Source organism: Eucyclogobius newberryi, unplaced genomic scaffold (genome assembly GCF_026437365.1).
Source record: "Eucyclogobius newberryi isolate DKJ021-1_F unplaced genomic scaffold, fEucNew1.0.hap1 SCAF_1, whole genome shotgun sequence".
Classification (NCBI taxonomy): domain Eukaryota; kingdom Metazoa; phylum Chordata; class Actinopteri; order Gobiiformes; family Gobiidae; genus Eucyclogobius; species Eucyclogobius newberryi.
This window is the reverse complement of record NW_027315723.1, coordinates 24,291,686-24,305,419: the sequence shown is the minus strand read 5'-3', so window position 1 is coordinate 24,305,419 and position 13,734 is coordinate 24,291,686. Positions and strand designations below refer to the sequence as shown.

The 13,734-nt window shown below is 39.0% G+C and overlaps 1 protein-coding gene across 2 annotated transcripts in view; it reads right to left on the bottom strand.

The window, feature by feature from the left end:
- adgrg6 (adhesion G protein-coupled receptor G6) overlaps positions 1 to 13,734 on the bottom strand; it is a 118,220-nt gene that overhangs the window by 93,131 nt on the left and 11,355 nt on the right. For both annotated transcript variants that reach the window (XM_072440600.1, XM_072440609.1), the window contains exon 2: positions 7,700 to 7,782. In XM_072440600.1, the coding sequence (XP_072296701.1) occupies positions 7,700 to 7,782 (83 nt within the window). The remainder of the gene's footprint in view (positions 1 to 7,699; positions 7,783 to 13,734) is intronic.

Genomic DNA, 13,734 nt, shown 5'->3' with positions numbered 1-13,734 from the left:
TGCAGAGGCCTGAGGGGCGAACAATGTAACCGCGGCGACACGATGTGGGCCAAACGGGAGGAAAAGGCTGGTAAAAAGCAAAAGAAGATTGTACTCAGTGTTTATGTGAAAGGCATTATGATATTGGACGGCAGAATGCAGTGTAACCACGACTACGGCTATAAAGCATCAGAAGTTTACTATTATATTATGAAGGAGAGAAGTTCAGCATGAACGTATTAAACTACTAGTAAATGGTGAGGGAAGCATTTTGTGTAGTAAAGTTGTATTGGAGATAGAAATGTCACGACATAAAAGTTTTAGTGTTGGAAATGTAAAAACTTTACGATTATTGACACCAAACAACAGTGAATTATCAGTTTGACTTGTTGTCTAATAGTTTCATTGCTCTAGCAGGTGAAAAGCGTGATTCTGCATGATAAAGTCACGTTATTGAAACATAAAGAGCCAGATAACAGAGAAATAGAGAGTTAGGCTTTTGGAGAGTAGACTGAATTTAAATGACTTACTTAACAACCTGAATAATACAATTTCAGTTAATGCAAAACAATTGTTTGTACTGAAAATACTAGGAAACAGTTTATTTATATTATAAGGCAGATTAAACCCATGAGTCGCTCCCAAATCTCCAGCCAACTCACTCGAAGCTCCTTTCTGCTGGAGTTATAACAATAATCATCTGATAAAAGTGTTGATCGACTAAGACAAACTGACCAATCAAACGACAGCTCTAGTGATCAGAATAAGATGATGTCATATGTTTAATGACACTGTGAATCGCAGCAAAGTATGAACAGTAAAGCAGCACTACGTAACTTCTCTGGAGGAGAATGTCTTTAACCGTATCTATTATGGCTGCACAACTGCTCTGTGCACAGAACATCATTTGGGCTTTTTATATTTAAATTGTTAGGTTTTAGAGCCTGGGTGTCTAAAAGGTGGCACACGGGCCAACTCTGGCCCCCAAGCAATATGGTTTCCTATAATAATTATGATACATATTATACAGATTACACTGTCAAAGTACAAACGTGGAATGCTGCAGACACAGGAAATGTAAGAATGTAACATGCACAAGTCTGGTTACAATGCTCCATATGCACGTCTACAGGCGCCTGGTGAGCAATGTTGGCACAAAACACAATGGCTTTTACTTTTATAACTTTCTCACACTGCAGCCTGTTCTCCTCACATCCAGAGTCAGAGCAGAGGCTCCTCAGAACACCTCACGCTGCCTCAGTACTCCATATATAAATATATACATATGTCCGTACGCCATCACGGCACATATTCAGTGGGCGCCCCCTGCTGAGCTGAGAGGAGCGCCTGTTTGAACCTTAAATTACAACTTTTAGTCGTTCAGTGTCACGTCATGTCAGGTCTTGCATCCATGTGCCTGAACATCATGTGTCACTTTATTAGACTATATTAAAAACATTTACATTTAGAAGTATATTATTCTAATTATACCATAATGATAATGTGAAAGAAGGTTGCTTGAAGTATTTGCAAATGTATTAAAATGTAGAAAAGAAGAAAAGCACCAGTACATAAGTATTCAAAAGCCTTTGCTCAGCACTAAGAACCTTTGGCACTAATTACAGCCTCAAGTCGTTATGAGCTAATGATACAAGCTGTTCCACATATTTATGAGAGTTTCTTCTGTGCAGACCCTCTCCCGCTCCATCAGGGGGAGGGGAGGGTCCCTGACCGCTCTGACTGTCCAGATCTACTTTACCTTCTGTGTAAAAAGCAAGGCCATTAGACCGTGTCAAATCTTATAATCGCTTATCTAAGTTTTCTCTTTGCCCAAGATCAGTGGACTGAACCGGACCTGATTACAAGAAGATCCTTTTCTCAAATCGAGCAGAACTATCTATCGCCATGGAGACAAATAAGTGTGATCTGTTTTCCAGCAATAACAAACACATACAAGATAGAGAAGTTTTATATTTTAGGGCAGCAGTGACATCTCCATGGAGACCAGCAGAAAAACGACGTAGTGCAGCTTTAAGTTGACTCCACATGTTCTGTCCAGAGCCCAGTCTCTGTGTGAGGTAAGAACTTTATGAGTTCTGCTCTGGGCCCCGAGCCATGGAAAATACATTAGACACACTTTCTCCACCTCTCTTTCTCTCTCTCTCCCTCTATCTCACTCCTTCTTCTTCACTCTCTCTCTCTGTTCCTCTGTTTCTCACTCACCCTTTCCTCTCTCTTTTTCTCTCTTCTCACTCTCACTTTCTTTCCCCCTTTCTCTTTTTATCTACCTTTGTCACATTTTTTCCCTCTCCTTCTCTCTCTCTCTCTCTCTCTCTCTCTCTCTCTCTCTCTCTCTCTCTCTCTCTCTCTCTCTCTCTCTCTCTCTCTCTCTCTCTCTCTCTCTCTCTCTCTCTCTCTCTCTCTCTCTCTCTCTCTCTCTCTCTCTCTCTCTCTCTCTCTCTCTCTCTCTCTCTCTCTCTCTCTCTCTCTCTCTCTCTCTCTCTCTCTCTCTCTCTCTCTCTCTCTCTCTCTCTCTCTGACCTTTAGGTGCTGTATCTCTATACACTCCCTCCCTCCCTCCCTCCCTCTCCCCCATGGACCATGGTGAAGACAGGCACAGGAACATGGAGTGATCAAGTGGAGCTTTATCGTGTGGAGGAATCGCAGAGATGAAGGTTGATTTGAGCCATTTCAACACAAACATGGCGAACATGAATTGTAATTTTCCCATAAAACACCCAAAACAACAGTTTAATGAGAATCTGTTCTCTATTACTTATTGGTGACAGCAGGTAAACATGACAAACCAAAATACTTTACAACAGCATTGTATTGTTTACACTATAAACTATAGGATCAAATCTGCTTTGACTTACTTTCTTATGAGAACTTGTTGATTTTGACTTTTCTGGTGCTTTTAAAAATCACGTTGACATGTACCAAGCGAAAACGGATCATTTGTCAAAGATAAAACTTTCCTTTATCTTGACTAGAGAAAACCCAATGTTGCAAACTCATTCATCTCTGTCTTTGTGAGCAAGGAAATGAGATTCAAATGATACAAAAATAAAACATGCGTTATAGTTCTTCAGTTCCAAGGCTAGATTTATCCCATCTTTCACGTCTTGCAGAAAAATATGAATTATGAAAGAAGGATATGTCTAAAAAAGCCCAAAAGTAAATAAATATATACTTCTGTTACCCAGGAAACACGCGTTAATGCTTTATTGCATTTGTCACGATAAGATTTTTAATATTATAAGCAAAACATGACATAGTTGAATAAAATGTGTCCAATTTTGCTTATAATATTAAAATGTTAGGTATTTTTTGTTGTTTGTCTTTTTATCACAACATTTTCATAATAATAAAAATACAGAAAGTACGTTAAGTAGAAAATATGTGTATTTTTCATTCGATACTGTGACTATGTAACTAGCAAAGAAATGCATTAATCGTGTGAATGAATAAAATATTAACGTAAAATGATAAAATTCTTTGTTTGTGAAGGTAATTGTGAATGTAAATGTGACTAGTTCAATAATGAGTGTTAGAGTGACACAAAATGACAGGAACAAAGAGAGCGAGAATGGAAAAAGATGACGATGGAAAACGATAGAAATAACATTAACGTGGTGATGATGGAAACATGGAGAAAACGACTGGAAATGGGAAATCGCATTAACGTCTGCAGTTTGGGGACAACGCCACATCTCAAACTAATTTATATTGAAATAATCCAGGTGCTTGTGTGATACAATATGGTATTTTTGACCGCTTAGCTCAGAAAGATCACATAAAAATATCACATTTGTTATATTTTAAGAGTTTACTGTATGTGTTGCAGTCCAAAACTGAATCTCTGCTTGATATTGTGATTTGAATGACGTTTTCCCCAAAGAGCACACAAGTGGAAAGTATAAATGTCATGATGATAAACAGAATAAAGCAAGAAATAAATGAACAAATAAATGCATGCATCGACATAAAAACCATGATAACAGTAGCAACAATGTCATATATTTTTAGCTTGAATCAGCAGAGCCCAAAGAAGTGCACTCAGCTTCCAATCAATATTCCAATCGCATCTCATCGCAGCAGTTTAATTAGCATTCTGAGCTAATTGCTGCTCTTCAAACTGCATTTTGTCGTTCTCACAGCTGTGTAAACTCACAGACAGTCAGTTTCTCAACATAGAGTTAAAACAATAGCACATTCAAACATCTATTTACAGATACATTTACAAAGACAAAGCAGCTGGAACAGGGTTTAAAACGTATACAATTTTATTTTGAATCCCAAATATCACAATAACATCTTTAAAAGTCGGTGTAGTTTATTATAATCCTTCAGCAGGTGATGAAAACAGAATATAAGAATTAGACGTGTACTCGCTCATTTTAGAACGTGTTAACCGGAGCGTCAGTGTGTTTATTTGCGCTAAGGAGAGCAAGGTTCCTTAGTAAACTAGTTAGGCGTTAAAAAACACTAATCGTTTGTTTATGAACACTTTTACAATTATTTGTTATTTTCACTTCATCATCAATCGGCCACCAATCACAGCAAATCAGTGATCTGCTAAATGGGCCAAGACACACAGGTCACACTTTACATGCATCATTTCAACCTCAACGTAGATTATTTATTAAGTTATTGCTGTAACATTGCACAGATTTACGAGCTCTGCCGCTGGTATTTTAGTTCAAAGCATAACAGAGGTTCAGAGCTGAATCTGTCGTCTATTTTCGCCCTTCGAGGCAATTGCTTTTGCGATTTCAGGTGTACCGAAAACACACTGAACACACTTGTTTACGGGTGCGGAGACGCTGGTGATCTACTCATTAAAAAAGCAATTATTTAGTAACAAGAGCCATGGACCTGTGAAGATTGCCGTGTCTTATTTTGCTGATAAATTGTGCTTTTTGAAGCAGAACTGTTGCGTATGGAAGTGAAAATGCAAAGCACTTGATGGTTTTGTCACTTTCGCGTTTGAAAGTGGCTCATAATCGCTAATCGCATAAACTGCTCAGAGGATAAAAAAGCCCTGCTCCAGATGCTCTGCTGCCTGACATGAACGGCCCGAGTGCTCGATCAACCCACGCGGTCAAATGCTCAGCTAAAATGGAAAGAAAACTCAGTCGATCCAATAAACAATTCGGTCGAACTTCAGATTATGTTTTAGACACGGCCGTGATATTGGTATTGATTGTATCGGCGATCGGAGCAACTCTACTATTAAGTGCATCAACAAATAACTAGTGCTCATAAATAGTTTAATAAGGAACCTCATTTTAAAGTCGTTTCTCATCTGTGTCTTCCAAAAGTGGAGTTATTTGTGTGAAAGCTGTTTGTTTTAGCAGTTATTGCTTGAAAAGTTTTAGTGCCAACGCTAAATTACAAGACGCCCCTGAACGTCCCTCGGCCCACGTTCGCACAAGATCAGTTCTTTGACCCTCTGTAGACGTTTAAGTTGTTCGTCCAGCACATTTTCTCAATGCCATTTTAACACAGTGTGAAATGTGTTTATTTTGTTCATTGTTTTGTTGTTGTCTTATGCTAATTTGCACGTTAAGCTCTTTGGTCGACTTTGTTGTTTGTAAAGAGCTCTACAAATAAAGTTGGATTGGATGCAAACCTATAATATCTTTACATTACTTCTTTGTGTTCATAGTCATAGTTTTGCCTCTTTGTGTGTGCAGTCAATCCTCTATTTCACGCCAGATGCCCTTCCATACATAACTTCATACATTTTTCAATAAGTCCCGTCTACACCAGCAATCAATCACACGCCTGTTTTCATTGCAGCACATCAAAACACTAACTCTAACCGGAAACGTCAAAATAACCAATGACCCGAACGTCACGCCGATTCAGATCCGCCTCCTCCCTTCACAAGCCTGATTTATGCCACGCCCCGACAACTGTTTCCTGGTATGTCCACACAGAGATAGAGAAGCACAGGCCTGGATAAATGATAAAACCACCCACATTCACAACACGCCACAATCCCACTATTGTTGGAGTGAGCTATGTCTGAGGCGCAGACAGCCTCGGCAAACACGGCACAAACAGGAACCAGGCATCGCCGCGGTGATTTACTGTAGCGCTGCGAGAACTCATCAAACTGTGATTGCATTATACAGTCAGCGGCTATTAATGACAGTCGCTTAATGGTACGTCGATGCGGCACTTGTCTTTACAAAAGTAGCAGAAAGTAACATAGACTTTGATTTATTTGCCTATTATTACTGAGGGAGCGATTTGGTCTTCAGTGTCTGTGAAAATGTAAAGAATGTTTGGTTCATTTTGTGGTTTAATTTCATCATCTTGTCCTTGATTTGTTTATGGGATATTGGTCTTCACATTAGTTTAAACACTTTTCTTCAAGTGCAAGTTACATTATTTGTCTCTGCAAACTTGTTATAACACTTTAATTTAGGAGCTATATATCAATGGCTATGTAATTGGTAAATGAATAATAACTGAAGTGCTTGTTTATGCTTCTTTGTCTATGTTTTTTGTTCGCTTTCTTCTTTGAGTAAAATGCTTGTTAATGTTAGTTAGCTTTACCTTGATGGCAAAACGTGCTCTGGTCTTTGAAATTTGTGAAAAGTCATTTCTTTTTCAAGGTTTGTGAATAAAAATTATGCTCGAAATGCTTTAGATAAGTGAGCAATAAGGTTTTTCACATTTTTTCCATTAAAGTTAGTGTTCGTTAGCGTTATTAGCGGGTGATGCTTTTGTACATACACTATGATCTTAGTGTTGAAATATCACCTAAAACCTCTTAGTGACTAATATGTGGTCCCCAAACTGAAGTCTCACCATTATTTTAAGTCAGTATTTAAGTTCATGTTTATTTTCTATAATGTGCATGTTTATTTTAGTCCTGTTAATTAGTCAAAAAGATTCATCACACTTTTGAAATATGATCAATCACAATTAATTGCGCGCTTGTGTTGATGCCATTCTTTGAACAAAACATAAAAACTGACAAATCCGAATAAGATAAAACTTAATTTGAAGTATTTTGCAATTTGAAAAATAAGAATTTTGAATCATTTTACAAATATAAATAAATTAACCTAATTAAAAGCCCAGTGGTAATAATTTAAGTATATTCATAGTAAATCTGTGTGGTCACATGTTTCAAGTAAATGTACATGACCAAACAACAGAATTAGTGCGGTTCAAGTCCCTTCATTGCCGCTTGCGGATGTAACTGGCCCTTATAGTGACAGATGTAAACTGCTGCGATTGGCCTGGTATTCTGTAACAGTTTGGTGAAATATGTAGCCCATTTTATTCATTTTAGTGCTCAGAAGTAAACTTTATTGTCCTCGCAGTGCGCACGGTTGTTTCTGCAGTGTGGAGCACAGTCTGCGCTCGTAAACATCAGCGGCCCGAGTCTGCGGTCGTCCACGTGAAAGTCTATGGCTTTTACGTGTAAATTCTACATCGTGACATCACCTCTGCTTCTTTCAGGTGCATAATGTTAAAGAGCATGACGTTAAAGAGCATGACGTTAAAGAGCATGACGTCAAAGAGCATGTTTAAACAGATGAATGGCATGAGTGAACGCGTTAACTTCGACAGCCCTGTTTCAACATTTATGGCAACATTTCTTTACAGCAGCTGTGAGAACGACACTTTTTGGCACGTTTACTGCATGGACTAAACCTCTGCACAGTGTAGAAGTATAAAAGTAATCCTGCCTTACCGTTTGTGTGGAGGCACATCCAGAGCAGCACTAGAGGAAACACTCCTCGCACGCGCCACCTTCCACCTCCAGCAGGGCAGCCCCTAAAGGTCAGAGGTCACACACGTCAGAACAGAAACATTATTTACACAGGTAACATAGAGTCTGAGAGGGAAGCTCACATTAGCGTAACACTTTAAATCACAAAACACTAAAGGTATGAACAAAGAAATAAGATGAGACATAAATAAAACATGAGGGTCTATGCTAACTATGCTAAGCTTTAAAAGTGCACTGATATTGGATCCAGTTTACAGCTACAATAAAACAAATAAAGCCAAATTAGAAATAAGCCATGTTTAAATAAATGCTTTTTAACTTTAACCCGATGCCTTGGTGTTTTTGTGTGTTCAGAATCTTAATATACCTTCACAATCAAGAGGCGCTCCCCAACTTCCTTTTAATTTAAATACCAAGCAGTATTGAGAATGTTATATGATCTATCCTGGATCGTCAAGATACAATTAATTAAATGACTTTAATTTACATACATAAAGTAGAGTCAGAATATTTGTATTGTCAGTGAACAACATTCTCAAACTACGGAGTAACGTGCAACATAAGCAATGAATAATAACAGTAAAATAAAAACTAAAAGGCTTGTCAATGATTGTGTACCATAATATACTGTAAATGTAAAAAAAAAAAAAAAAAAATTCAGTCTAGCTTTATGAAATCAAAATTGCTGGATGAAAAAGTAATGATATTGTCAAAAAGTACTTGAACTGAAATTACACATCGATTATTATTTTCTTATGTTCTCACGGTGATACTGTGACCTGAAGATTACAGATTAACCGTCGTTTTCATATTTTGAGCTTGTTTTATTTCAGTTTAGCAAAGTAAACTGAGCCATATGTAAACCGTTCAATCAGACGGACAAAAAACACACAAAACATCAACTAGTTTGATGCCAGAAGTGGCTCCTCACTCTCCACCGCAGCAGCAGAGCCATCAGCCTCCACACAGTTCAAACAGAATGCAGTGTGATAAAACGTGCCATAATATGTTTGAATGTGGTCAAGTAGTAATAGGCCTACATAATTGTCCATTACTCCCACAGGAACATGTTTGTGTAATCACAGCACAGACGCCAGAGTTTTCTTTCTGCTTCCAATAACTCGAGTTCCTGAAAAGTAGCAGGAGTTTTGTTGTGAACACCATCAAAGGCTTTTATTTTGTCAACACAGTCACAGCTCGCATTTCCATAAAACAGGATCATCCTGAATTATCTTCTGAACTCACATGTGTCAGCGCATCACTGGCATTGTAAATCAACTACTGCTTAATATGGATCCAGAGTTAAAGGTGTATTGTGTAACTTTCCTGGTGGAGGGTCCGGCACCTGCTTCTTTACATGGAGACACTCTATATTTACCTGGAATTCTCCTCAGTGTGGCATTAATATAATATCTAGCTTTCATTGACTGAAAAACACACATTTTGACTGTGCGTGGTCGACCTGTAACTTGGCCTGGTGGCATCTCCTGCTTATCGCCATGGATATGTTCAACGCCATACTGTGGAACATATACTGTATGTAAAGCAGGGAACGCTCCATGGAGACAAGCATGTGACAAACCTTCCATCAGGAAAATACTAAACCCAAAAGACAAGCTCCCAGTGCTGGCTGACAGCGATCATGTCGGCTGAGACGGTTTGATTGTCTCTCTGGGGGAAAAGTCTGTCACTGTAAACATCAGTTATGAGTTTCAGAATAAAGCCAAATGAGGGTGTTTCAAATATTATGTGTTTGTGATAGAAACAAATGCAGAGGACTTCTTAAAAACACAGCTCTCATGTGTTTATAAAACGCTACAGGGCCGTCTCAAATGTTTGTACAGATAACATACATTTATATAGAAACTAGTACGTTCAAATGAACTGATAACAATATGGTCATTTAAATCAAGGAGTTTTAAAATGTAAATACAAATAAAGTGCAATGTGAAGTCTGAGTGAGAATGGTTTGAAATCAAAATGGTTTGTCTCAAAACAAAGTTATTATAATCCTAATAATAGTAATAATAGCTCAACAAAAAGGTCGTTCCAAAAATAATTAGTGACGAGACAAGACACAAGAAAGAGACAAGCTCTTTGTTTATAATAAATACATTGTGTGGTTGAGGTTATACTTAGATGACTAGAGCTCGGTTTTTTTGTTTTTTTTATGTCTCAAAGAACCTTACTCTAGTATATTTCTTGTCCCCTTAGTTTTTGATGAGCTACTTTTGTATCCACATCAGCCCTGGGGCAGACAATCAGAGATGTGGCTGCCACTGTATGACCATACAGCAACAACAGCCACTAAAATACACTATTCACATCAAGCCAGTTTTCTCAAAACATCTGCAGTTCAATATTTATTTTTTTTCTTAAAAATACTTGTTATTCTTCTGTTTAAATAGCAAGAAAAGAAATGTGAAAATAAAATCTAAAAGTTATGGAGAGACCCCCAAACTTTTAATAAAAACTGAACTGAGAACTGTCCCACCTTTCAATTCTGGTGCATTTGCGCGCAGGCAGCGGACGTCATTAATATTAAAAGACTATCAGGAAACAGAACTCTTTGTATCTGAGCTTTTGTCCGCTGCAGAGAGACAAATTCATGCATTTGCTGACATTCACAGAGAAGTCCGCTCTTTGTGGAAGTGCTGGGTCCTTCCTCTGGGCCCATCCCCCTCCACAGTCCAAGTCCAGAGACACAAACACATAAAGGTCCAATTCATACATCCAGAATTGCCCCGAGCGGCCATTTTGAACAGCAAAGATACTGGACGTTACAGTCACAAGAATGTCAGAGTCGAGCTCAAAAAAGATGGTATCGGCCCCTGCTGTGAGCTGGGGGTAACGACACGGGAACAGGAACCTCTGTTTGCTTTTCTCTCAACATTTTTCAAGCCCAATAAACCTCTAGTTTAATTATACTTATGAATAAATGTAATTAGTTTTGTGAGGATTTCATCAATAACTGATCTAACTCAAACAATACATAAAACTATTAAAAGCAATCTCTTTTCAGCAGCAAATGACAATTCTTTGGGCCGTGGAATGAAGAGAGAAAGTGCAGTAAGAGCAGCATGCACACGTTATGCAGCAATGACTAAAAACAGCAATAATTAATGTGCTTACTGAACAACAAATTAGGGAAACTACCAAAATTTGAAGAGTTGACGATCAAACTGTCCATTTTCGTTTGGCACGTGAACACCACACAAGAGCTGTCGTTTGGGAGATAATCTAAGCATAATATATTTATCACGGTTCAGCATAGCATCAAACATAGTATTCACATATCAATACAGGCTGAAGATAATTAGTGTATAAAGATATTGGCAGAGTTGTTTAAAGTGCATGAGGCAGGTTTAGATGACACATATTGATTATATTTAAGATTTTACTAAAAAAGTAATAATGTTGCTTCCTGGTTGGACATGAGCAGCAGATGTGACAGAGGTAGATGTAATTCAACCACTGTTACCTAGCAACCATACAGTAAACAACTATCCATATCAATTACTCAAGTAATTGTTTGACAAATAATAATACGTTATTTTGTTCAATGATGGTTTAAACTGTGTCCATTTGGAGTCAATTGCTCCTGTATTTTGGATGGATGTCACTTATTGATGACATCACAGAGAGATTAGTGATGGTTTAGTTTATTTGCCGTTCTTACTTGCATTTAAAAAACACATTAGAAAGACATGTGCAAAAAAGCTAAAAGTGCACAACAAGACATCAAAAACAACCACATAAATACGATTATGTCTACTGTAAAACTATGATAATATGTCACCTCCAAACAGAATCACAATTAGAAACAAATGAAAACCTGTCACTTTAAAGGAGACATATGTCAAACAAACTTTCATGAGTCATTCCTCCAGGAGGGTTCCGTTGTAGAAACAGATTACGTTGTAATAATCTGGACACTGTGTTTTAGAAAAACAAGACATTTTTACACTCCCGCCTCTCTCAAACATTACACCTGCAGAGAGGAAAGCACTCTCCGCACTACAAAAGGATCACAGTGTTAACATTCTCCCGGCCGACAAGGGACGCCACACTGTGATCCTCAACACAGCTGACAATGAACCAAAGTCCACAGCCTCCTCGAGGACACGACCACATACGAACGTTTGAAAAAGGCCCAACCAGAAAGAGATAGACTGTTTACAAAAGCTTGAGAAAGAGGAGGTGACAGACAGGCTTTTGTAGTACAGGCTGTGTCCTGGGGAAGCTATTCTATCCATTAATGGCCTCCAAAAAATCCACAAAGGGGATGTTCCACTCAGACCCACAGTGTGCAGCGCCGGTTCCAACACTTACAATGTGGCCAAGCAATTAACAACTATCTTGGCACCATTGGTGGGGAACTCGGAACACCATGTGGAAAACACAGAATTATGTGGACAAAGTGAAACATCTCCAACTGGACCCAGATGACCTCATGGTTTCATATAATGCTGTGTCCCTGTTCACCTGCATCCCGACCTCTGAGGCAGTAGCAGCGGTGAGGACCAGACTGCAGGAAGACACCACCCTACAGGAAAGGACCAAACTGACACCTGAACACATATGTAAACTACTAAACATATGTCTTAACACCATTTATTTTACATTTTGGGGACATTTCAACAGACGTAGTCACGGCTGTGCAAAAGGCTCTCTTCAATCATGGCCAACTTGTACATAGAGCAGTTTGAGAATAAGGCACAGACCTCCAAGTCTTTGGTAACACTACGTGGATGACACATTTGTGACAATCACTAAACAAGAGCTGGACTCAGAGCACATCTTCTCCAGACCACTCCCAGTCCACAGCAAGTCAAAGAACCCAGTAAGTGTGAACGGGGCATCTAGTAATTTAGTATTCTTAAAACGTTTTGAAAGATATTTGCTTTTACGTTGAGCATTTGATTGTCAGACGGGTCAGGAAAAGTGATTTGCTCTATGCTGCGCTATGCATTTTAACTTAGACACAAAACAACAAGTGCAAGTTCAAACTCATGTCTAATATTTTCTTTTCTGTGTCTTACATGGTGCAGTTGAACACTTATCCTCGTCCAGTTTTTTTGGAATCTGGGAGATTCAAACTTCAATCGAAGTTTCCAAGCTTACATGCCGATGGCATGTCATTAAGATTAGATAAGATAACCTTTATTTGTCCCACAATGGGGAAATTTCAGTGTTGCAACACAGATTAGGTACAGAAGTATAATAATAAAACAGATGACTTAAAAATAACCCTTTTATTTACAGCTATTATCTGGGCAGAAAATGTTAGAATGAGTGACAATATGTTACAGTATTGCACATGGTTAAGTCAGTATTGCACATGGTTAAAGTCAGTATTGCACATGGGTATGACAGTTACACGTGTTCAGGACTAACAGTTTTTGTTATAAAGTCTGACAGCAGCAGAAGGAAAGACCTGCGAAACCTTTCCTTCACACAGCGAGGGTGGATCAGTCTCTCACTGAAGCTGCTCTCCAGAGTGGACAGAGTGTCCTGCAGGGGGTGAGACTCATGGTCCAGCATAGATGTGAATCTAGCCAGGACCCTTCTGTCCCCCACCTCCTGCACCGAGTCCAGAGCACAGCCCAGAACGGAGCTGGACTTCTTGATGACTCTGTCCAGCCTCCTCCTCTCCCTCTCTGTGATGCTGCTGCTCCAGCAGGCCACACCCTACAGGAGCTGATGCCACCACAGAGTCATAGAAGGTCTTCAGGAGTGGCCCTGTCACTCCTGAAGACCTGAGTCTCCTCAGGAGGTAGAGCCGACGCTGGCTACAGTGTGTTATGAATCCAGTCCAGTTTGTGGTTTAGATGAACATCCAGGTACTTGTATGAGTCACTCTCTCAATCTCCCTTCCCTGGATGTTCACTGGTGAGGGGGCAGAGTGGCACCTCCCTCCCATTTGGTTTACATTAGTTTTCCTGGTGTTTATGAAACTGTGGTGAGTGAAATGCCACTGCAGTTTTGAACAGGAA